A 25,447-nucleotide genomic window follows, 5' to 3' on the forward strand; every position below is an offset into this window, starting at 1 on the left:
TTTTTTATCTTTTTTTTAAAAAAAAAAAAGAAAAAAAAACAGTACCCCATCAAATGCTCTATACAGTGTACTTCTGCTGCCAATAATAACACTGAAAAATACAAACCCTGTAGAAATACCTTGCCCGTGGGAGCCATAGTCTTATAAAGTGGCAACAGTGCCATCATTTCCTACTTGAAATAGCAAAGCCAGAAACTACTAAATACTCTGACTGATGTTTCACCTAAAGGCCAGCCTGAACTAATTCCAGTCTCTCATCTATGTAAGCTCCTCACTCGCTCTTCCTAAGGTATGAATGACACCATATTTTTGGACAAAAACAGCTAATCATCACATTTGCAATTCAATTTGTATACTATACGTAATCCAAAGTGATTTATGGTAGAAGAGTTATCCAGCTATCAAGTTTCAGCTGCAAGATGCTCAGGCTTGCAATTGTGCTCCTCAAACTTTCAACGCAGGAAGACACTCTTCCTAACAACTTTCAGTCCTCAGGTCATAGAAAAGAGGCAGTGATGATCTACCATCCTGTACAACCCACTTTCGAGAAGTTATTGAAGGAGTAAATGACTCATTATAGTGATCCAATTTCACTTGACTTTACACCAAGAGAACGTATTATTCCTTCAGTATTAGTCCCACAAATTAAGTATTACAAAAATCCTGCAGAAGAGGACATAAACACTCCCGATGAGCGTATTTAAGAGAGTTCTACCTGTACTTTGAGGCCCTGTGTTCTCAGGCTCTTAAAACACTAACAATGGGATTCCTGTCTACGCAGGTAACCCCGTAAGAGGAGCGTGGACATTCATCTTCGTAAAATATAGTCTTAATCTAACTCTAAAGTAATCCAAAATTAATTTATTCCTTATGTAGTACCCCCAAAACACAATCAGGGTGTGCCTTTTACAATTTTAACACTATTTAAGAACAGTATAATCATTTATTGGAAATCTGTTTGCTATGCTTCATGTTGTTTGCTATTTCTACTAACAATAACTTTAGCAGACACTTGTGTTTTGCCTCGCACAGCTGGTTTCAGACAAAACACAAGGAAGTTACAGCAAAAGGACATTAGTGAGAAGGCATCAGACATGGGAAACCGAAGCTGTACTGTACAGACCAATAGTAACAAAAAACGAATGAACATTTCAGTACAAAAGGGTAGGAAATCTGTGAAAAAAGGTTTCAGTGGTAAAGTAGAGGTTCTGAACCCAACAGCAGCACTTCCTCACACTTTGGACTATCTGTGCAAAAGCAGCATTAATAAAACACCTGTATTTACACAACAGAGGTAAGGAAACAGCAGGTAAAGCTCAGTTCCTACTGTGATTGTCACAGCCCTAGCATCATCTCGCTACGGACAGGGTTTTCTGCTACTCATGGAAAAGAGTCAGGCGTAGAGTTTGTGTCTTTACGCTACTCTGCAGCTTATACTAGTGTTGACAACTTGTCAATTAAATCATCAACGGTATTCACAAGAAGTTTGGTATCTTCCTTCTCACTCATTCGATGCTGGCCAGTTTTGCGGAGGATGACATCCACATCTTTGCTCAGGATGCGATCAGCGACTTGCATAGAGATCTGCCAGGGGACATCACTATCCTTCATGCCGTGAATGAGCCGGACAGGACATATTATAGGAATGGGACCATTCAACAAACAGTGATTTTCTGCTTCCTTAATGAAGTCGTATGTCACGGAGTAATATCCTTCCTCATTATACTTTGTTGGAAACTTCCATTCACCTTTTTCTTCTATTTCTTTTTGTGTCTACAAAAAAAAAGAGAGCAAAGTATACGCGACTGATGTTATGAGCTTTTAGAGTTCCTCAATTTATTTCTGTTCTAAATTCACTTAAACCTTCCTCCTTGAAAGCACAAGCCTATTCAGCTTACTGAATGTAAGCTGAAGAGGATTCAAACCCATTTTAAAACAAATAAAGATATTCTAACACTGAAATCTAACAGACTGCAGAACAACACGGATCTGACTTCATGCTTTATATGCCACAATCACATTCTAGTATTCACACCAGCTCCATCCTAGAAGCACTGTATTTTGCAGACACTTCAATTAATGTACATTTTCAACTTGCCTCCCCTACAAACACAAAATACTGGGATACTGCAATAACTGGACAGCTCAAACAACAGAATTTCTTATATGCTTGACCGATTTTTAGATTGCACAAAACACAACCATCAGCTTTACCTCAATGGGAAGCCTCTTAAAGGTTGTTACAACATGGTCTGCTGCTACAGCTACTCCAACTAGAGCAGCCACTTTATCTGGGCGTGCTATCGCGGCATGAAGCATCAGCCATCCACCTAAGCTGGAGCCCACCAGAATCTTAAGAGAGAAAAAATAAGATGTTATTTTATAGGAAAAAGCCTTTTTTTCCCCTTTAACAAAACATCAGCTTTCATCTTGTTTAACTACTTAAACCTTGGGCATAATCCTGCTGTCCTTACCCAGGCAGAACTGCTGTCACCTCCAGTGGAAATTTTGCCTGAGTAAGCACCACAGAATCTGGAATTTTACTATTTTTGTTTGACATGGCTGGTTATTGCTCTCTGAGACTGAAACACTGTAAACAAAATGAGAGTTGAAACAATTCAGTATCACAAGCATGCTTAGTTTCCTTCTTAAAATAAAGGCACATCATAAAGGTTCAGTGCAGTGACAGAGGTCAACAAAAGCAATTCATAAACAAAATGCTTTTAAACACAATACTAGGTTTTCCCAGGTTGCAGAAGATTAGGTTTCTTACAATCATTTCTGAAGTAACTGAAGAAGCCAAATGCTGCTTTTGCTGATTTTTTAAGCTATTTTATCATACAGAGTATCTTAACTTTTAACAGTCCTGTAAACCTTTCAGTTAATGCATCAGCACTGGGACAAAGCCACGCTTCTCCATGAGGAGGGCTGCGCAGCACGGGAATGGTTCCTTGCTGCCTGTTAGTTGGAATCTTCACCACAAACCCTTCCCAAACCTCCTGGGAGAAAGCCAGGGCTGACGTAACCCATTGTCAATGACAGCCCTGCTCCAACAGCCAGCCTCCGTGAGGTCCTGGCAACCCACCTTCCCATGATGCTGTCATCGACCTGTCTGCAAAAGAGGCCCCATGAACATGACGTTTCAAATGAATCAGCTTGGAAGTGACCAGGTGGAAGCTGTTAAAGAGGTGCTACTCTTCCCTAGACCTACTATAGCCTCTTTTTGATTATATGTCATTCCATCTCGAGGAACTAAAATGTTCTATATTTAAAAACAAAACATAACCTGTGGTCCATCTGTAAGTTCATCCAGTATACACAGAACATCTTTTCTCCACTTCCCAATTGTACACTCCTCAAAGTTACCACTTGAACTTCCACATCCTGTATAATCAAATCTGAAAAAGTAAGCATCAAAATGAAAGTCGTAGTACTGTCTACAGCAGCACAGAGGCTAAAACTGAACAGTGTTGTTTAATAAAAATTAAACACAGGACAACATACTGCACTGAGTATTTTCTTACTTGGTCCTGCGTATCACTAAATATCACTAGAAACCACATGAAAAGAGGTTTAGATACACCTATGCAACAAGGAGAACGTTTCACGTAACAATATCCAAATTTACCAGGGTATTTCCCATACTATGAATTTGATAAGCTCTCTGTAAGCCAAAAAGCATCATACTTCGATTTAGAAGTATAAAATCTCTTCCAAATGCTGTATCAAATTGGGAAGACTTATGAAGCTTAGCATGCAAGCTAGCCTATCAAAGCAGAATATCAGCAAGCACATCCGTGTTCTTCTGTAGGCACAGAAGGCACTGAACAGCTTAGTAATATTTGGTAATTAAAAAGCATGCTTTATAATGATAGTTTAGAAGGAAAAACAGAATTCTGGGCGCTACAACTAACATTTCTAAAGGTTTTCTTTCTTCTTCAGTGTTGTGTCTGTAGCTTTAATGTAATACACAGTGCTGGCTAGAATACAGAAATTTATCACAGAATCTTCTGAATTTCTCTCAAAATACATTCTCATGATTTATCTCAGTTCCTCAACTGACAGAAAGCCTATGTCTGAAATGCAAAAAAGACACTCATTAGCTTGTGTACAGCACAGCACGCATTCAACCCAAACACCGAAGTCTACATGTTTTTGTTAAACCCCCCTCTCCCAACCTATGACAGTTGTTTCATTTCCTCAAGAACAACACTTTAATGTACCTGACGAAGGCATGACCTAGAGAGCTGCAGAAATCCTCAAGGGCAGTTGCTTTCTGACCATTCATATTGGAATTAAAGCCTGGAAGGAAAATAACCCCTGGATTCCTGCCTTTTAGTCTATGGTAAGCTAGATTTGGTCGATCTGGTCGAGTCAAAAAGCTGACTGATGACTTCTGCCTGCAAACTAATAAAAACATTTGTTTTAGTATAATCATCAAGATAACGCTGACAGAAATGCTAACATTTTATAAAATTAGAATTCAGGAACTGTGTACATATCATGTGAAATTAAGATGCTTAGGCTCAAGAGTAAAGAAAAATAAAAGCGCCTCCTACACTTTTCAATGACTATAACTTAACGACTTGAGGTTGCTCAGTACTAAAGCCAACCATGCAAGGAGTCCACTCAGGAATTAGCAAAGTGGCCAACAGAAGACAAATGCTAAGATTTCCTACACTTCATTTGTCCCCATGTTCCATACCATCTAGAATATTTCCTCATCTCACATGAAGTAACAGCTTTCTCATCCACTCAAACTTTTTATTTTTCCTTTTTTTGTATTTCAAGAGTGAATTTCAAAAAGATTAATTTTGCACCCAAAGTACTGTGTGCGATGGTAAGTTTACAAGTACACGAGATGTCAAATTTTCATTAAAATTGCAACTGCAGGTCAAAACTTCAACTGCATCAAAACCCCAGACCCACCAGATCTATGCGGGAGCCATACAGCGGGGAAATCCCAAAGTGGGAATTTGGAAAGAAGCTTCTGATTTTACCTTTTCCAAGGTGAACATTAGCTTTGTTCAGAAACAAATAACGTAAATAACATGCAGCCTTTCTCATTATACTATCCACAGCCATTTCTGCCTAAGTTAAAAGATTGTTGCTAGTAACACTGAAAATTAACAGGGTGATAAGCTCCAAGTCAAGTTACTTAACACTGCCATCTAAACAGCAGTCTTTTCCTCAGACATGAAACATAGAAAGTTAAAAAAAAAAGTATTTTTTAATGTGTGTATTTAAACGTATGTAAATACAACATAATACATTAAACACACACCATAAGGAGAAAGAGTGGACCATTATAGATCTATGATTTTCTTATACATCTCCTAAAGAGGCACAGATATCCCGTCACGTGGATTTGTTCATTCCTGCTGGAGGGGATAAATTATACCAGTATTCAGATTGTTCTACAGTTATCCAGAATGAAATATCACTCTGAGAACCTAATATTTTGGAAATATTTAATAAAATGCAAGATCATTTAGTTCAACTTCTGTCAAAGTGACCTGTAACATATTATTAGACCCATAATAATAAGCATTTTTCCCATCGGTGTACTGGGAACTTAAAATTGCTTTGTTTTGGTTCAAGATAACAAACCAGACATATTTGAAAAGAAAACACTAGGTTGGGCTGTTATTCACATTAATAACCATCCAAAAATATAGTTTCCACCAAGGAAAAGAGATTAACAAAGGAAACACTACCAAACGAACACAATGCTGAATCTCAGTGGCTGCTATAGTATTTAATCTAGTCTTAGCAGTAAGTTTTATCTTTACTACGGGTGAAGGTAAGTGGTTTATAGAGAGGTGTTAAGAGGAATTAATCCACTCCATTATCCCACTCAGCAAGATTAATTTGTTAAACTGAAAGCTTGGTCTAGACTTCTGATAAGACTTTGACACTCTTAATTCTTGGGTTAGAAGAGGCCTGGTTCTTGAATGCTGCTAATCAACAGTAGGGTACAGAGCCTGCACAGCCCCAAATGGTATAACAGGCCTTCCTGGTGGTATAAACATTGGGTAAAACACTGCAAAAACAGGCCTTGACAGCATCACATCACTTCACTGTTCTGCTGCTTTCTCTCACTATCAGAGAGATTGTATTCAAGCTTTTTTTTTTTTTTTCCTCCATTGCACATGCACTTTGCATTTGCACATGCAAAGGTACGTGCAGAAAAGACAGCATACAGTGAGCGTTTGGTGTTCTACTCTAATAGAAATTATCCCATTTGAACTAGAGATTAAAACCACTAAATCTCTCATGAAAAGATGGGACAGTTCTTTATTCTACCAATGCACTGATTATTATGAAGGGGAATAAACACCACAAGAGAAGTATATTTATTTAGATGCATTCACCCTACAACCTCTGGTTCGTGTGTGTTTCTGTAAGTACGCCAGTCACTTCTTCACCTGTCAGTAAGAGGTACACCAAGAATTGCTACACCTCATAGAAAAAAGGGTTAGGAGTATTGGTCCCTCCCTTAAGCCTTGATAACCATCTTGGAAGTGATTAGGTACCACAGGCCAGCATCCTGCAGCACTCTGGAGGTGTCCTCAAATTGACACTGGGCAGGGTTTAAACTGAGCTACAAACACAGCTGCTGTCCAAACTATCTTGTGAACTAGTCTCGTGCACTTGACAAGTTACTCTAAGTGCATCGGCAGTAACGCTAACCCGAATAACCCAAAAACCTAAAGCAACCTCCTCAGCCAGCCCATCAGAGAGCCCACTTCACTGGGGTTGCACTCTAGAGTCGAAGCCATCAATAACTGAAGAGCTATCCAGTAATTTCTCCTCCTGATTTCAGTGACAGACCTCGGGAAGAGCAGGGGAGCACTTGTGGAGGGTGCATGGTGGTATCTAGTACCAGAAGCCATGTATGGACAGCAGACGTTACCTAGAGGAAGGCATAGGATCCTTGCCCGATGCTATGAAACTCTATTCCTTCCAAAAACTCTGCAATTTGAGTTACGACTCGCAGCAACCACGACTGACAGCTCAGCCGCCCATCAAAGCCGAAGAAATCCCCAAACACCCTGGGGAACGCTCCAGCACTACCACATAGGCAGGGCCTGGAGCAGCAGCGGGTGAAGGCAGCTCCGCCGGGCAGGGGGCTGCCGGCTGACCCCAGCCCGCTTTGCCCCTCACGATCCCCCCGGCACTCCCCGCCATCTCGGGGGAAGCAGCGCCCGCCCGCCCCTCAGCGCACACCCCGAGCCGCCACGACGAGGCAACCCCCGGCCCTCCCGCCTCCGTGCCCGCCCAGGGCCGCGGCCAGCGGGGCTGCCCGGGGGCTTGTGCCTTACCAGCGAGCCCCGGCGCCGCCCGCAGCGGCTGCCACAAGCCGCCGGCCCCCCGCAGCCCCCGCGCCGCGCCCATGGCCGCCATGGCGCAGGAGCGCGCATGCGGCGGCGGCCGGCAAATGGCGGCTGCGTGACGGGCCTGCCGCCGGCCCCGCGGCTCCTGGCAGCCGCTGCGGGGCGGAACGTGCCCGCCCGGCCCGGAGGGACGGCAGGGCAGGGCGGTGCGAGGCCCCCGCGCCTCCTCGCTTCGGCTCTCCTGCGCCGACAGGGGCTGGGCTCGGGGAGCAGGTGCCCTCTCCGGGGAACGATCGGGCCCGAGGCAGGGGAGGAGTCAAAAAGCGCCGGGCTTCCACGGTGGGGTGGTGGCCGCTTGCCCTTGAGTCACCTCCTAGCCAGGTATTAGGGAAAGGGGGAGGCCCCTGAGCAGTTCTTGCTTTATAATATCCAAATAAATGCCGCAGCCAAGGCTGGTGATATGTTTCTCAAACGGGGAGGGTCATAAAAATGAGGAGTGTGTTATATAATACACCTATGTACACCACAGTCCCCACTCATAATTTCACTGCCATCTAAAAATTGTTTTCCGTAGCTCTTCTAGGGGGAAACACAGGGAATGGTAGCATTTTTACTGAGAAACACAGACATGCTTGTTCAAGTGTATACAACATTATTTGAAAGACGAGCACAAACACAGCAGGATAAAGAATCGAGTGAATGTTTAAAACAAGTTTATTTTTAAAAATGTTTATTGAAATGCCTTCATCGCATCATGCAGGATACAAAAATCATGATTAGAAAACCTTTATAACCATACTTAGAATTAAAATCAAGATACATCGGGAAAAAAATAATAATTATATAAAACAAAGCAGTTCATTTCTGATAGTGTTTTAAATCATTAGATTACAAACTGTGATCTGCACAGATGATACCAATTACCTCGCAGTAACCCTTCCTTCTTTCGTGATTCAAGTCAAAACTGCCATGTCATGCTAGAGCAACCGTATCACCTGTGTATGCCACAAAGAAGAATTCATCCCATTCGTTACAGATACAGGGTTTAAATAGGATAACAAAAATATTTTGCCAGCATACTTCTATTCTGCTTACAGTTTTTAATTTGCTCCATCAAAAGCCATTAACTTTCCATCAAGAAAAAAAGTCTAATGTGCTTTTTTTTTTATTACACAAACCACATGGCACAAGTTTTGATTACTGAAATAAAACCTCTTTAAAGTCAGAGCATAAGAGACTTCCTTGACGTACAGTTCAATTACATAATTGAGGTTTTGCAATATTACTCAAGGACTTGGACGTGATTCTTGATTCTAAAATGGGAGACCACCATACCCTCCATATTTTCATCGTTTTAGGAGTCCCTAAACCCCTGCTACTTAATAGTTTCAGGGTTTTTATTCATACACTGCTTAGTGTAAACTCTTAAGAGTTTGTCAGATTCTATCTGACAGCATTATTCTGTGCAGATATGCTTTTAAAAAATCTCCTGGGCTGGAAACTTGACTTCAAAGAATTTAGATAGATTTTAGATACTTTGATGCTGGCTTCATGGGGACCAAAGTTTGCGAGGTTTCAATAGAGCATTCACTTGGCACAGAGTAAGATTAGAACCACATTAGATGGGACCTGACCACATAAAATAAAATTGCTGCAGGATCCAGAATCAGCTCATTCTATTCGATGTGGAGGATTAAAAAAAAGTCCTCCTGATGACAAAATTAATACATGTGTTTCCATTTCATAGCCTTGTGGATAAATCCCATCTTTATAAAGCTGTCCTTCTCTTTTTTCTTGAGCTCCATAAATACAGACTTGAAACACACAGTTGGTGTCACTGTGTGATTAAACACACAGAATATTGTAAAATTTAATTACTTTAAAAATCGTGAAGAGTTTTGGCACTGTCTCCTTACAGAAAGTTAAGTACAACTAACACTTTGAAACATTACAGTAAGGGAGTCATGTAACTCTTTGGCTCTGTTGTAATACTTAGCTACTAAGGCAAGAATTGTGTGTACCTTAGGGCTGCTTTTTATTTATATTTTTATAAAATACTTGACTAAAAGTTTTAAAAAGTTACCTAATCATCTATAAATGTCAAATGCTGCATATTAAAATATATGCTATTACACTTTTTTGTTCCATTACTAGGATTTTTGCATACTGATGAGAACACACACATTTGTAAACTTTATGTAGACGTGCTCTACATAAGAGAATTTGTACAAAATTATCATTGAATCAAGATGTAATTTAAGTTGCCTGATTATTCATTTTGGAGCACTATGATTTTCTCAACAGCCTTAGCTCTTTTGCTTCGATAAAGATCAATTAAAATAAGTAACAAGTCCCCCTTTTCAATGCATTTATAAAACTTCCATTTTCAGGTTTTGTGTGCATATCATAAGGAGGCTATTTCAGACTATTCACTGGTATTTTATGCAGCTTTTCAGATTTTACTACATATGGCTAACTTCATATGTTCTGTTATTGCAGTATGCCCTATTGCCCCATTTTGTTATAACATGAAGTGGGTGTAGCCTTCTGCGCCTGTAACAATAACATCCATCCATATCCTCATGGCTTCTGGCGTAGGAGCAACCATATAGTATATCCGGTCGTGTGTCTTAACACTGAAAGTGAGTAGTGGGTTGGGACTCTAAAATAAAGCAAAAAGAAGCAGAAAGAAGGTTATCAAAAGAATGAAAAATCAAAGCCATTTATTAGAACCAGGGATATCATTGCTTACAGGGAGATTCAGGACAGGGTTAGGGAGAAATATAAGAATGCAAAATTTGGAAGCACTGCATCCAACATTGCAGCACTGGGGACAGAGATGCATTTAAAGTATTTGCATCCAGAATCAACACTTTTAATGACATATTTTCAGTAGACTATTACACAACCATTGCTTCCAAATTGTTGCTTCATGCCTAAACAATTAACTCCCCTTGAGCAGGTATTATGTCCAGCAGTCAAAACCACTTCGGCTTTCACAAATCCATGTGCCAAGGATATATTCAGGTCATCTCCATTATATGTGCGGCAGGGACTGCCATCAGCTGCAAGTAGCAGCTAACTCCCTCCCCGTGACAGATGCATACAGCCATCTCTTGATTTACCAAAGCCACTGATTTCAGTGATCTTGCCCATGGACTAAGGAACTCCTCACAGCAAATGCCATGGGGGACCGTCTCTGCTTTCATCAGTATAAAAGAACAGTGTTAACAGCTACTCTGGCTTCATCTTCCTTTTCTTCCACCCTGTTTTTGTTTTGTTTGTTTGTTTTAAATAATGTTAGCTCTCCCGTTAATTTTACAGCAGCTAGCATACTTTGGGTACTGCCATATAATACTCAGGTAAAAAGAAAGTTTACCTTATATGCATTCTTTAGATGATCATAATAGACTTCTTCAATAGCTTGAAAATAAATTACACCTTTTAATTTAGTTTCATGTTTGTCTGAAATGGAAAAGAGAAAGTTACATTTTAAAACTGAAATGAACAACACTTGAAGAAGCAAAAGGCTAATTTGCATTTCTACATAGGTTCAGCAGATTAAGTTACTAGATTAACACTTCTGCTTGTGAAATCCCCCCAGAAATTTTCAGCATCTCACCAGTTGGATGGTTGAGTTAAAAGAGATGTATTTCCTACTTTAATTTGCCTTCTTCACTGCCTTGTTTCCAAGGAAATAAGGCTTTTGCAATTTTCTCATCTGTTTTTAAGTCAGTCCCTCACTGAAGCATTTAAACCTTTTGTCCAGTATTAGCCAACAGGGGGAAGAGATGTCTCTGAGATAAATCCAATCTTCCAATTACATGAAAACCAGCCAGACTTCAGATATTGCTGAAGTACTACATCATAGCTAACAGATTAAGACCCACAGTTTTTCTTCAAAGAAAATTATGAAAAACAATTTTGAAATACAGTTTGATAGCAAAAGCTTTACATTAGAATATCATTTGTGCTTATACTTATTTACAAATGTTTCCTCCTGTTCTTAATAATCTCCCATAGTCTCAAGCTAATACTTAGTATTCAAATATAAGGTTACCAGGTCATGGGCAAGTTTCTGTGAGCTCTGAGACACGAAAAAGTTTACAAGGTCAGAGTTCCTGTGCACCAGCCTCAGCATTGTAATTGTCTGTGACCATTTTCCTACTCTGCGACACCCAAGGTAAAAGCCGAATTAATTAGCCATAGTTTGCCCCTTTTGCCAAAGAGACCCTTCCAAAGCATAGATCCTCTGAAGAAAAGAAGCGCCAGAGGTAATAATGACTGAATGGACAGTTAGCTGAGGGAGGCTGTTCATAAGCAGTAGCTTGTACCCAATGGAACAGTGTTTGTGGCACCGATGTCCCACTGCAGCAAAGCTGAATCTTCGCACTTAAGTTCTGATATCTACACTGGAGACGCAGCTGACAATCTCCCTTGAAAGGAAATGGAAAGAAGTGGACACATGCAGGGTGTCGATTCTAAACTATTTTAGGTATCTACTTGCAAGAGATCTCACATGTGAAGTTCCAGCCTAAGAATCCAAAAAAAGTTTCAAGTCATCTGTAGCTCTTATTAGGACATTTTAAAAAGAAAAAGTTTAAGAAGGTTGATTTTCCATATGGCCCGCACACGGCCTCTCATTTGGCATTTATTTTTCATATGTAGACCCAATCAGGAAAGACAAAATATTACTGCGTGTTGTATCTAGAAAGGAGGATGAGTTAAAAAAGAATTTGAAGTCTGGCTTTACATATAAAGTGGTGCCTTAATCCATGACAGAGAACAGACCATGGCGTATGGGCCACCAGAGCACACCGTGCTTGTCTTCTGACCCAGCATCAGCTAGTGATTCACTGGGGCAAGGAGAATACGGACCATAAACTTAGCACTCAACTATAACATTTCACAAGAAAAAGAAACAAAGACAGATAAGCATCTCAAATATCCTCCGCTTTCCTGCAGTGTTAAATAATCCCAGCGGTTGTTAAGGAAAATCAGAACTGCACGTGATACTGAAGGGCAAACTTCCTCCAGTACTCTTGTATCTGGGGAATATAATGCCTTTGACCCCAAGTTCGTATCGCCTCAACAGTGGACAGTCAGCTAAACAGACATCTTAGACAAACAGAACATCTTAGTCTGATGACAGATTCTGCTGTCGTTTTCAATTCTCATGACCTCAGCTTACATCCCATCAGTAGATGTCGTCAGTTTCCAAAGCATCAGATGATGGCAAAAAGAAATTCCATAGACCAAATGATGTCGTGTTGGGAATCTCCCTGCCAGCCCATAGGGGACCAGTAGAGGTATAAGATTACTACATTACAGCATATGCTATACAGAGCTGAATACAATACTATACAGCAAAGTATACTGTCTGTGTACTAGATTTTCAGATTTTAGCCTAAGGTCTTCGGTTTAGTAGACTTGCAGAACTAAAGCAATATACCGGTACATTCAACTTAGAGTTTAATTTTTCTGAACGTACAGTACCAAAATTTATTTTGGAAGTTACTATATATTTAAAGATCTGGACAAATCCTCACTCATTCAGGCAGCTGCATTTTTGCTCAGCTCTTACAGAATTCTCATGAAACTGTTTTTTGGCTGGAGTCCTTGAGACATTATGAAAAGTTTTCTTTGGTAATTAAAATGCATTATGGAAGCTGTACTGCACTCAAAACCAAAACTGTTAACTAGTAACACAACTACTTTAAAAAAAAAAATCAGTACCATATGAGGACACTACTGTATGTTACAGGCCTTGCTAACCAATATACCAGATGTTAAGAACAAAGTAAAAAAGAACGTTTGCTTCTCACATTCTTCACAATGTTGTTGCAAACTAGTAAGAAACAGTCATTTTATACGTAATGAACTCAAATAATGTATTTTATAAAGATGGAGCTAGCAATGCCCCCCATCAATTTTAAGTTCCTCATAACTTTCTGGAAAGCAGTAATGTCATAAAAAGAAAGGGAACAGTTTGGGCTTTTTGGTACCAGTTGTTTTCTTCTGCTTCTTAGCAATTACCATTTCACTTATGCCCCTGTCTGGCCTCGCCTAACAATAAAAATTCACAATGCAAAATCATTTTTCTGGCTTCCTCTGAAACTTGAAAATCAAACTATGTATAGACTTGCACAGCTATCTGTAAGACATACAAATTTTTAAATTTCTAATTTCTGGTTTTGACCTGAGTTAACAACATATTGCTTCTAATGGCTCCATATATCACATTATAACACACTTCAGTCTACAGAAAACTCTTGAGTATTACTTGTTGTCCATTTTGAAATTTCTTAGACTCTCAAAATATGGCAAATGCAAAAAATCTACTTCTCTGTATTAAATATTCTGAAATACTTTTCAGTACATCAAGTGATGGGACTACAGAAGCATTCGATTTAATGTTTATGATAAGTATCATAAATTTTACTCTTTTATGATGGGTACAAGAAAACGTTCCGTCACTGACGGAAGTATATCATATTTAAAAATAAACTAGGTGGAGCTATTATTCTATGTACTAGAAATATTGTGATTTTTTCTTTTCCTTTCCTTTTCCTTGTTCACATCTCCCTTCATCTGTTATGCACTGTTGTATCCTTTCTGACATTAGGATTAAACAGTAGGGAAGAGACTGCATCAATCCTGAAGGTATATGTAAAATACAAAATAAAATGGAACTGTAAGCTTTATTTGGGACTCGCTATATCTTCATCTCTCAACCAAGTTGACAGGAAAATAAGAGGGACAGATATAGCCTAACAGCGATCCTACAACCTACCTGCATAGTATGTAAAAGTTCTCTTGTTTCTGTCAAAAACAAACCATCGTTTTTTCCATGTCTTAATTTTCCCTCCCATCTTAATCAGAAAGCCTCGGCAGGTCTTCTCTGTGAGGGAGACGTGGTAACAGGTCTCTATGTTGTGACCGGCTGTTTCAATGTGACTTCGCAGATCAAAGTCTTCCTTTCTAATGGGCAAATAGCGAGTCAAGGGACGAGCCTGCAATAAAGAAAATAAAATCATTATTTTAACATAAATCTTAACTTCTCTTTCACTCCTTCTGCTACAAGGTCATAATTGCAAACAGCCCACAGATTCTAAAACGATGGTAACAAAAAATAAACAAGTTTTGCTGCAGCCATTGTTTTCTTTAAATTAAAGATTCTGAAAAATTACTTTTACAAAGTGTATGCACCTTAGTAAAAATGAAATTAGAGCATGGGAGTTTCTTGAAATCATCAGTTGATGAGCTGGCAAAACAGGAGCCACAGCACAGAAAGGTTGTTTTAGAACTAAAACATGAATTGAACATGAAAGGTGTGTTGCTGCTTCAGGTGAAGCATAAGGACTCGTATGGTGTGATGTTAAGCAAACCCTTTACTTTTCTGGGCTAGATACTAACTATGCATATCTAACACTAATATTTTATTGTTACATGTATCTTAATGACAAATATAAATAATAAAAACATGCTATTAACTGAAAATTAGGAAGAAAGAGTGAACTGTAACCCTTATTTTGTTTTACAAAGGTTGTTGTAAACGAAATAGAATTACTTGTGAACTAAATTAAACATGGTATCTGGTTCACAATCAGCAATGCAGCACAGAGAGCTGAAGCACATCCCTCTGCAAGAGACAGCTAAGCAGCACAGGAAACGGTGCCTCATTCTTGATACCAGTTCAGGACTAAGTCTGCATCAAGCCAAATAGGATAAGTTGGGAGAACAAGTAGGAGTGATTTAGGACCTCTGCCAGCTAAAGGGAGCATGCCTGTTTTCTGTGCCTGAGGGGATCTAGACACAAAACCTCATTTTAAATGTAGAAAACAGGTTTCCCAAGGCTCCTGCTGCAGCCAGGGCAGACAGAGGCTACAACACAGGGCTATTCAGAACAGAAGCCTAATTTAGGTGGCTCTGAATGACTTGTAAAAGGACTATCTCCTTCCTCCGTTTCTTTTTTTCCTGTCTCTCTCTACACTGACTTCAGAGAACCTGGAGAATCTAATCTGCCCCTGCACCATGCCTAAAGTTAGCCTTTTAAATACCACTGTGAGTCACAAATCTAAGGGACTTTCTCTCATTGCATTCTCAAGAATCTCTTCGTGCAACGGGAGCTATGTTGCCTGCAAGAGCTCTTAACACCCTTCTAAAATTATGCAGTCCTGTATGATACAAGCTGGAACTAGCTTTGGCAAGTGCAAAGATGGAGTTACTTCCTCTAGTTGACATTTCTTAGTGTCAGGAAGTGCTGGGGAAAAAAAAGTCTTGAAATTGGGTCTAACAATACAAAGGAAAGAAAAAAGTTAATAAAAAATTGTTGTTCTTTCTGAAAGGTATGTTTTGTCTTCCTGCCAATTCAGTCTTCAGCCTCTGCTAAGTCTGCCAACTAGCAGTAACCGATAGGGCATTTTGTTACAACACATCCACGCTCCAATTTCACATAAGGATATAAGCATGGCATTGTTGTTTATGCCATATTTGAGTTGTCATTAAAATTTCACAGACACAAAGAACGTATTCAACTGAAGTATACATACCATTTAACATTTGGTTATTTCACTTTATTATGAAAACAAAGGAATAAATACGCTTAGGGAGAAACAGCCTGAAGTTCCACTGAGGTTGCCCTAGTGTTATCAATTAAAAAGGCCAATAATGTAGGAGTTTTTATATTTAAAAAAAAAATATATATATATATATAAACATAATAGTAATTCATGAAACAAAGATTTAGCAAAAGTAGCACAGATAAAAGCAGATATATATTCAAATGAGATATGGAATCTTCTGCATTCATATACATGTAACTAAGATGGAGGTCTTACTATACCAACTTACTGTCCTACTATACTAACAATAAAATGACTGCCTAGTCTATCTGCTGTACCATGTAGATCTCATTAGCTGTGGTGGAATAAAAAGTAGGTAAGACCTCTAAACCCAAAGAAAGCTCAAGATACATCCTAACAGGAAACAAAGATGATGTCAGAGGTAATACGGTTTAACTAAATAATGCTTCCCATGTTGTATAGTCCCAGTAACAACAGAGAAAATATTGTTTCCTCTCCAGAGTAGATATGGAGATGAAAAAGTTTCTTTATCTTTTGGTCATTTTTTTTGTTCAGTCAAATATTTGGGAGGTGAATATTCACATTCCAAAATACTGTATGTATTAAAAGAAAGAAGAAACAACACTGTTTATAAAATTAACACTCTCACAAATTTCTGTTGTTCAGGCTATCAAAAAAAAAAAAACCACCTGCTCTGCCCCTACTCAGTAACAAACCTTAAAGGATTAACATTTATACTTTAGGTATAAAATGCTGAATAGACCTAGGCTATCATTTAGATCTAAATAAACACCCAGACATCAAAGTTTCCTAGAGCCCAAACATGCTTTTGGTGACACAGTTACACCTCAGAAATACTAAATCCGTCCATTTAACTGGAAGTAGCTCTGTTTATCATTTGCAGAAGTAGACTTGCTTCCTCTATCAATAAGGAGTCTAGCACCAAAAATAATTTCGTGTCAATGCATCTCACCTGTGCTCTTTGTTTCTCACGTATCTTGACTTCTTTTTCAATTAGTTTTTGCCTCTGGCTAGTTTCTTCTTCCAATCTTTTTTCCAGTTGCTCTCTGCGGCGTTTCTCTTCTTCCAGAGCACGTTTTTTAGCTTCCATCTCCCGCTCCTAAACACCACAGCACACGAAGGGCAATTGTGTGTGAAACTATAGTTGATACGTAATTTCTAGCTAGGACTAAATCTCTTTTTGCCTCTTTGGCAGGCAGAAATATGTATGCAGCACAGAGGACTGAGAATTGTAATCAGAACTGCAAATACTACCACTCTACAAACGAAGGTTCTTCATAAGTAACTCTCATAGTAGTTGTAGGAGCAATGCTGATTAGCTTCTGATGGGATTTTGCCCTCAACTCACCCACTGAAATAGCAGTCACCACATATGGGCTCCAAGATGTACCATGAGAGTGAAACCAGACCAAACTCTGGAGGGAGAGGCAAATTCTTAAGTCTCAATTAGATGTAAACTATTTAGGGTCCAATACAGCATTTAGGAGGTTATTACCTAACTTACATGCCCACTCTTATTTTTACTCATAAAATTATGTTTTACCCTGGATTCAAGCAGCCTAGTCTTTTCAGCATGTGCTTGTTTCAGAAGTCTCTCCATCTCTTCTATTCTTGCAACATTTGAAGTGCTAGCACTGTACAAAACAAACAAAAAACAATGAAACAGTTATTTAAAAGAATACTTGATATTTAAAGCCACATTTTATAGTCCCGCATTAGACAGTTTAAGAGTGGAGTTGATATTGTTCCGATCCAATTCAGTGCAGTACCCTCATGTCATAAAAATGAGGCAAAATACATGATACACTTAACATATATACTTGCCATGCAGAGTTGTGAAAAATTCAGACTCGGGTACCTAAAAATGCATCTTATCAATCCCCTATGATCCATCATCATCTCTCAGATAACAGAGTATGGAGGCAGTTACCATGTCCTAGCAGAACACACCACTGATTCTGAGAGGTGGCATAAGTAGTCATCTAAATACACCATTTAGGCCTTTCTGGCCATAGACCATCTCTGTTTAGATGGAGGATTTAAGGAGGATTAAGAAGCATCTGTAAAAAACATTCATTCAGTCACAGAGCAGCGTCAAATAATGCCTACTAGTTAAAATAACTGGCAAGCCAAGGAAACCAGTAATGACGTAGAGTGATAGATCCTGGCCCCCCACAACGCAGCTGTCACACCACTGCCTTTTTGGCTCTATTTTGCAACAGAAGGGTACTCGGATGACACTTCTTCACTTTCAGCTAGCTATCAGAGGTGGTGTCATTTCTGCATCTTGGACCCAAACACTCTGCAGTGACAAGTATCTCATTCTCATGGTGGGGGGCAGAGCAGAGGGATCCTAACATGTAGTTGATAAACAGGTTTACAGTGCACTATACAGACCTACTGTGTTTCTGGCTGCATTTGATGGGAGATTTCTCAAAAAAATCTTTTTTTAGAGATTTACTGTACCCACTGCTGTACAATGCTCCAACTTAACGTAATAATCAATTTGTTCCTTTAAGCAAACTTACACGTGCCTCAAAGTGTGATAGACACCTGGTGTGGATAACATCTTTTATGCCCTTTGCCCTTCGCAGCGATGTTTTGCTTCTAGTATAGGCATCTTAATCTTTAAGGATTTGACAACACTCTTGTAATTACTAATCCAGACAAGCCCATAACGAAGGGGTGATTTTCTGCCTCATACGATCTGTCAGAATTTTAATCTGTTGAGTACACTCCCACATGCCTTGGCAGATACTCATTACATAATACGGAGGTCACTCTTCGTACGTTCTGAGAAGGTGCTACCACCTCACCCCTAGTTTCCATAACAAGATACCTAACTGGGAGAGGAAGTATTCTCTTAAGATACTCTGCTAACACTCCAGTTATTATTGAAAAGCTCTGCCAAATTGCATTCTTCCTCTTGCAAAGGGCATTTGCTGTCTGGTGCCTGATAGGCAGCCAACAAGCAATACCACATTTCTTGCTTCCAATACAGTTTCTTTGTTTCATCTCAATTTAACAGTCATTTCAACTGAGGTATTTTCATGCTATTTTATTTTTCATCTCACACTGTTGAGGAAGAGAAGTTACGCTGTACTACCATTACTGATGCCACTGGACAACACGAGGAAATTGAATGGGTTCAAATGTTCAGGGCAGAGAGAAACTCGGCCTAGGATTATTCTGAAAATACTAACTGATCACTCAAGTGGAAGTTGGTGTTAGGTGACAGGTTTATTCCTGCTACTCAATAGCACACAGACCAACTGTGAAGGGAGGGTGGCAGAATGGAAGTAGTTCAAGCGTGTGTCCTGGGCAAGGGAAAAAAAAACAAGCAAGACCAACAACGCTAGCTTTCTGAATATGCCTCTGATGGTCTATAAGACTGGGAGTTTTGTCAGAAGTATGAAGTTCTCAGAAGACATTTCTCTGTCTGATAATGAGGATGTGTATTGTTAGACAATACAGTAAAATACAAAATACCTCCCTTAACCCAAGCGGCAGAGGAAGTATAATCCTTCTGAAACCTAAGCTGTAAAAAAGCTTGTCGTCTCTGAAAATAAATGAGGCCACTGACTTGGATACCTAAGCCTAAGTTTGGCTAAAGTATGTTTACCTGATGTGCCTAGAAAACTGGGGTCAAAAAACTTCCATAAAGGCAATAGGGCCATACTTAAGTCATTTGAGCAACCTGGAAGTTGGTTAATTGCAGTAGGTTTTCCCATATAAAACCAGTTAATACTTCAGCTTAGTTAAATTCTTTCATCCTTGATTTGCTTAGCACTGCAGAGATGAGTTAACTGATGAGATAGCCTGTGTCCAGCTATCAGAAACTAGCTATGTATCTAAAACGAAACTACTCAGAACCTGAGTCCTAATGTTTTATACTTTAACTAACAAACAAATAAAAACTGACAGTCCCATACCAACGCCACTGGTATTTTCTAAAATCCTTGACATTGCAGCGATAAACACTACAAGAGGAAATTAGAGGACTGGTAACCTGTTACAGGAAACAGATGTTGAATAAAACACAACATGCTACCCAAAAAAGCTGTCCTTGCATTCAACAAGAGGTTCTTAATCCCTTAATCATGCTGTATTTAATTATCAGCCTCTGCTAATGCTTGTGAACCTACTGGGGCAGGACTACGCAGAGAAGTGAAATCACCATTATTAAAACCAGATTGTCAGTTGAAAATTGTTTGCACACAATTTTAAGACTTTGCTGGATTTTTTTTTTTTTTTTTTAAACAGGTCACTGATGTTTGTTTTAATTGTAGTTTGAGCTGACAGTCTCTGAAGAGAAGAAAAGCAGCTGAGGGCTCTAAGCCTTTTAGAATCATCTCTTCATTTCTACTGACCCAGAAAAGGGAGGGGAAAGGGCAAAAAGGACTGCCAGAGGACTCCTAAGCATTTCAGCATTAAGTATCAGCATTATTTCAGCATTAAGCATAAGCATTAGGTACCTAGCAAGTTAACATGCTGGACATACAGAATGAATGCACTTAATCACCAGCAGGTATCTTAAGAGACATTTTGTATCACAGGAAACCTGTAACAACTAGGGAAGGAAGCTCAGGAATTATCCCACTCTGAAAAGAGCATCATAATTTCAGTTCAGGACTGAGGATTTCTATGTGGCCTTCAGCATACCATTTAGCCTCTCCATATTTTTATTTTCCATCTTTATTTAAACAGATGAGATGATAGTCAAACATGATGATGAAGTGCTACACAAAATACTATATATTATACCTGTCTAATGATCTTACATTTTCTTAACCATTTAGCAGCATTTACATTACCATAGCGTCAACATTCACATGTTCCCTTTGTTGTTATAACCCTACAACCATTACAACATCAGAAATGAAGGTTATTTACCTGGAAATGTTATCTGGTGAACATGCTGATATGCTTGTCTCCATACTGTCAGAACTGTCCAAGCTTAATGTATCAAAGGCATGGTCCTTGTAGCTACGATCTGGGTAATGGAAGCTATTCAAATACACGTTAGATTCGGATGCTGTTCTGCTGTAGAATTCAGGAGATTTCTGCCTTTGGTTTTCACATATACGTTGATGATTATACCCTACGGAGTACAGAGGAAACATCTATTTTACACAGAAATTCTGTGACTTGAGCATAATGTGTTAACAGCATGAGCATTTTGATTACCAGCTCAGACTTAACTGCTCTGTGACCATGGTACTAGAAAATTAATTTAATAAATGAATCATAACTGAACACCTTTAAATACCTGTTTTATCTATGATGGACACAAATATATGCAGATTAGTATGACTGCCTTTTCACATATATTATTGTACATGTATTATGAAAATTTAACACACACAAATTAGACCTATTGCCAAAAGTACCATAGCTGAATTCAGGAATCTAAGAAAATAATTAAACAAAACACAACAGTGCTGATTATCAGAGGTCTCAAGTACTTGTTTGGTTGTTTTTACTGAACACGGATTATTTCTTGTCTGTTTGAGGAACACTGGCTTTCAGTAAAGTGCAGGCTGAGCTTGCCTGATGAAGAGGAGAGTATAAAAGACAGTTGGCGTTTTAATTGCTGAAGTTATTGTACAACACATTTTAAGGTTTGTTTAATCTATGTGATAATGAATGCAGCTTCATTGCTCGTCTTTTCCTTGAATCCATGCAAGAAGTGACACTTCCTCACAGCTTTAATGCTCAGTCAAGTTTATAATACTCCACAATCCTGACCCAAAATGTGAACTGGTGGCAAAGTTGGAGACTACAGCAACTGTTACACTAAATGAAAATCTCCCTTTCAGACGGGAAACCAGACATTTAAGATAATACACAAACACGGGAAAAGTATTGACAAACATACCAAGTTCACACAAAATTTTGACTAGACACCATCAAGACACTGTTGTTAGGAAGACTCACTAGAAGTGGGAATACACTCCTGCCTTATTCTCTACCTGCATTTATATGGCTACTGTCTGGTATTTTCTTGGATATGTCAGAGTCAGGAGAATTTCATTTCAGGGAGTCAACTACTGCAGCTCTACCTTAGAAAGGCTATACTATTCTCCAGAAGGTGTATGAAAAGCATGACTAAGGCTGCATAATTAGAGCATATTATTAAGGATCAAGCCCTCCAAGCATCTCCAAGGCAGATAAATTGTTTCCTCTCCCCTCCATTTCACTTCCGTCTGCACAATACAAAGACTTCTTTGTAGACAATTAATGCTGGTTTCCAAGGAACTAATAAAATCATACTTGCCATTTGAGAGAACACTACATTTCAATAAAAGCTCAATTGCTCTGATTAGTAAAGGAGACAAAAAGGATACAGATGCACTTCAGCATTTACAGATAATAGCATCACACAACACAGATGTTACTGATTTACATGTGCAGTCTGTTTTCTTCCCTTTATTATGGCAAATGCTGCTGTTATTGTAGATAAAAAATTACCTTTCATACTCGAACCTTTGGAATGACTAATTGCTCCTGCGAAATGGTTTTCAATTATTCATTATGGAAAAAGAGAAAAAATAAATTACTGAAAGAAACTGCATTTAAATGAATGTTTTTCTATGGAGCCCTTTGCAAAAGCTGGGCTACTCAGAAATGTTAGTTTCATATCTTGTACTTGACTGAAAAATAAACCTATCTAAAAGGTACAGAGGAATTTTTACGAAAGGAAGTTTTACGAATACTTTCCAAAAGGAAAGTCAACTTTTTATGAAGATAAAGAACGCATTTTTAAGTAAAACATTTGTCAGTTAAATTTATGCAATCATGCAAATGTAACTAAACACTGCAAGGCATGTCTCTCTCTATGTATATTACAGCAGTTTGGCTGCAAAATTACGTGCATTTGCAGAAGCAAAGCATAATGCGATGCTCTCATTTGCTCCTCGTGCCTTAGGCAACAGGCAGTTCACAGCTCAGGATCGGCTGTATACCGACACCAAGATGCCTCTCAAGCAACACATTTCCATTCCCAATTCACACATCACACAAGGAAAATCAATTTGTTAAAGTATTATTAATTGCTCAGGTACCTATTCACAGCACATGCAATTATAAAAAATTAAACTCCTTGTAAGATCCACTAAAAGTTTCCCACAAGCCAACAACACAAGTCTAAGCTAATACAGGAGCTAAAATGTTTCCCACTGCATTGGTTTGTATTCTCTTTTGTAAAATAAACTTAACTGTTAACAGACAGACTGTTCAGCAAAATATTACAATATCCATAAAGCCACAGCATCCAAAAAATCCAAAGGAGTTGTCACAGAATCCCCAAAAACACAAATATATCACCACGAAATTATAGAGAGGTCAGAGTTATAGGTGAAAAGTTGTTATTAAAAGCAGCACTGTCAAGTACATCAAGAACCAGTACTTCATAAAAAAAAAAGTCTTGGTATAACATTTTCTTTAATTTCCATTCTTACTTTTTTTTTCTTGAACGTAGAAATTAACATGTCAAAATACATTTTTTTGTATGAAAACATGCCAAACTAGAAAGCCCATGTCTACTTTGTCATTGTCACCCACAGATCTGCAAAGACTTCCAAATTTTCTGCTCTACTTGTTTGGCTATGAGCAAAGAAGCAAAAAAATAGGCCCGCACAAAGCTGCAGCTCTGCAGTTATTAGCACTAACCAGAAATTTTGTTGTGACAGTTTGACAGCAGGAACAAGAATTTTTGAAGTACTATCATTATTTTACAATTTTTTTTTAAAAGTCCGAGATTTCAGAAACTACTTGACAGTGCTGATGAAATCAGTACTTTTGCCAAAAAACAATGACAGACGCAGCCAGGTAAAGAGATGTTTTCATACCTTTTCTAGGTTTTCCTGAGTTTTATAAGAGAGTAAAAAGAAAAAGAAAAGCAAACCACTTTGAAAAGCTTATAGTTGGTCTTCACATATATATGTTGCCCTCAGCACGCTGTTTTTCTGTACAGCTTAAGAAGCGTATGATTAATCATCTTGTTGGTACCTAACATCTCTGTCTCAACAGTACTGTTCCCTGAATTGTGGCTTGTCTTACACTGTAGCTCTCAGCTAGCCATCCCCTCCCTCGTGGGGGCTAGCCCACAGTCCAAGGGGCCCCCTTCCTACCTCTCCTTGCACAGGCTCCTTGTACCCAGCACCCCATGGGAACCTCTTGGGCCAGTTTTCATCTGCGCAGACTGGTCTCTAGATTCACAGATTCACAGATTTCTCTAGGTTGGAAGAGACCTCAAGATCATCGAGTCCAACCTCCGACCTAACACTAAGTACTCCACTAAACCATATCCCTAAGCTCTACATCTAAACGTCTTTTAAAGACCTCCAGGGATGGTGACTCCACCACCTCCCTGGGCAGCCCGTTCCAATGCTTAATAACCCTTTCGGTAAAGAAGTACTTCCTAACATCCAACCTAAAACTCCCCTGTCGCAACTTTAGCCCATTCCCCCTCGTCCTGTCACCAGGCACGTAGGAGAACAGACCAACCCCCACCTCTCTACAGCCTCCTTTCAGGTAACTGTAGAGAGCGATGAGGTCGCCCCTGAGCCTCCTCTTCTCCAGGCTGAACAAGCCCAGCTCCCTCAGCCGCTCCTCGTAAGACTTGTTCTCCAGACCCCTCACCAGCTTGGTCGCCCTTCTCTGGACTCGCTCGAGCACGTCCATGTCCTTCCTGTAGCGAGGGGCCCAAAACTGAACACAGTACTCGAGGTGCGGCCTCACCAGAGCCGAGTACAGGGGCACAATCACTTCCCTCGACCTGCTGGCCACACTGCTTCTTATACAGGCCAGGATGCTGTTGGCCTTCTTGGCCACCTGAGCACACTGCTGGCTCATATTCAGCCGACTATCCACCAATACTCCCAGGTCCTTCTCGGCCAGGCAGCTTTCCAGCCACTCATCTCCCAGCCTGTAGCTCTGCTTGGGGTTGTTGCAGCCCAGGTGCAGGACCCGGCACTTGGCCTTGTTGAACTTCATGCAGTTGACCTCAGCCCATCGCTCCAGCCTATCCAGATCCTCCTGCAGAGCCTTCCTGCCCTCGAGCAGATCGACACACGCACTTAGCTTGGTGTCGTCTGCAAACTTACTGAGGGTGCACTGGACGCCCTCATCCAGATCATCAATAAAGATATTAAAGAGGACCGGCCCCAAGATTGTATCAAACGTTTTTTAAATTCTGTTGTTTTTTTTTTTTTTTGCCCTTAGTTTGCTTAGAAAGGCTTCTCCACAGGAGCTGAATCTATAAATACAGTTCTTCAAAAACACCTCTTGAATGGTTGCTGAGAAATACTTTTTCCATTAATATTTATATCAAAGATGTCTCCTCTTAAGAGCAACTTATAAAATGCTTAACTCAGGCAATGATTACTGACAGCCACTATTCATGTCTTTCAAGGAAGGTTTATGAAAGTGTTTCCTGCTGGGTCTCTACTGGATTTGGTCTAAAATTTATTCATAGACATTTCTAGCTCCTGCACAAAGAAA

General features: G+C 39.5%; 2 protein-coding genes across 8 annotated transcripts in view; both read right to left on the bottom strand.

The window, feature by feature from the left end:
- Positions 1-26: 26 nt before the first annotated feature.
- Positions 27-7,652, bottom strand: ABHD10 (abhydrolase domain containing 10, depalmitoylase). Its single transcript, XM_083843359.1, has 5 exons — positions 7,326-7,652; positions 4,224-4,407; positions 3,287-3,398; positions 2,215-2,352; positions 27-1,773 (listed from the first exon to the last, which is right to left on the bottom strand). Exons 1-5 carry the CDS (start codon positions 7,405-7,407, stop codon positions 1,432-1,434), a joined length of 858 nt encoding a protein of 285 aa, XP_083699485.1. The 5' UTR covers positions 7,408-7,652; the 3' UTR covers positions 27-1,431.
- Positions 7,653-8,033: 381 nt separating this feature from the next.
- The window catches only part of PHLDB2 (pleckstrin homology like domain family B member 2), an 81,218-nt gene continuing 63,804 nt past the window's right edge, over positions 8,034-25,447 (bottom strand). For all 7 annotated transcript variants that reach the window (XM_083843311.1, XM_083843308.1, XM_083843310.1 and 4 more), the window contains 6 exons: positions 20,837-21,044; positions 17,487-17,577; positions 16,896-17,042; positions 14,131-14,350; positions 10,717-10,802; positions 8,034-9,999 (listed from right to left, as the gene is read on the bottom strand). In XM_083843311.1, coding sequence (XP_083699437.1) covers positions 9,859-9,999; positions 10,717-10,802; positions 14,131-14,350; positions 16,896-17,042; positions 17,487-17,577; positions 20,837-21,044 — 893 coding nt within the window. In that variant the 3' untranslated portion in view covers positions 8,034-9,858. The remainder of the gene's footprint in view (positions 10,000-10,716; positions 10,803-14,130; positions 14,351-16,895; positions 17,043-17,486; positions 17,578-20,836; positions 21,045-25,447) is intronic.

The sequence above is a fragment of the Anser anser genome (genome assembly GCF_964211835.1).
Source record: "Anser anser genome assembly, chromosome: 1".
NCBI lineage: Eukaryota > Metazoa > Chordata > Aves > Anseriformes > Anatidae > Anser > Anser anser.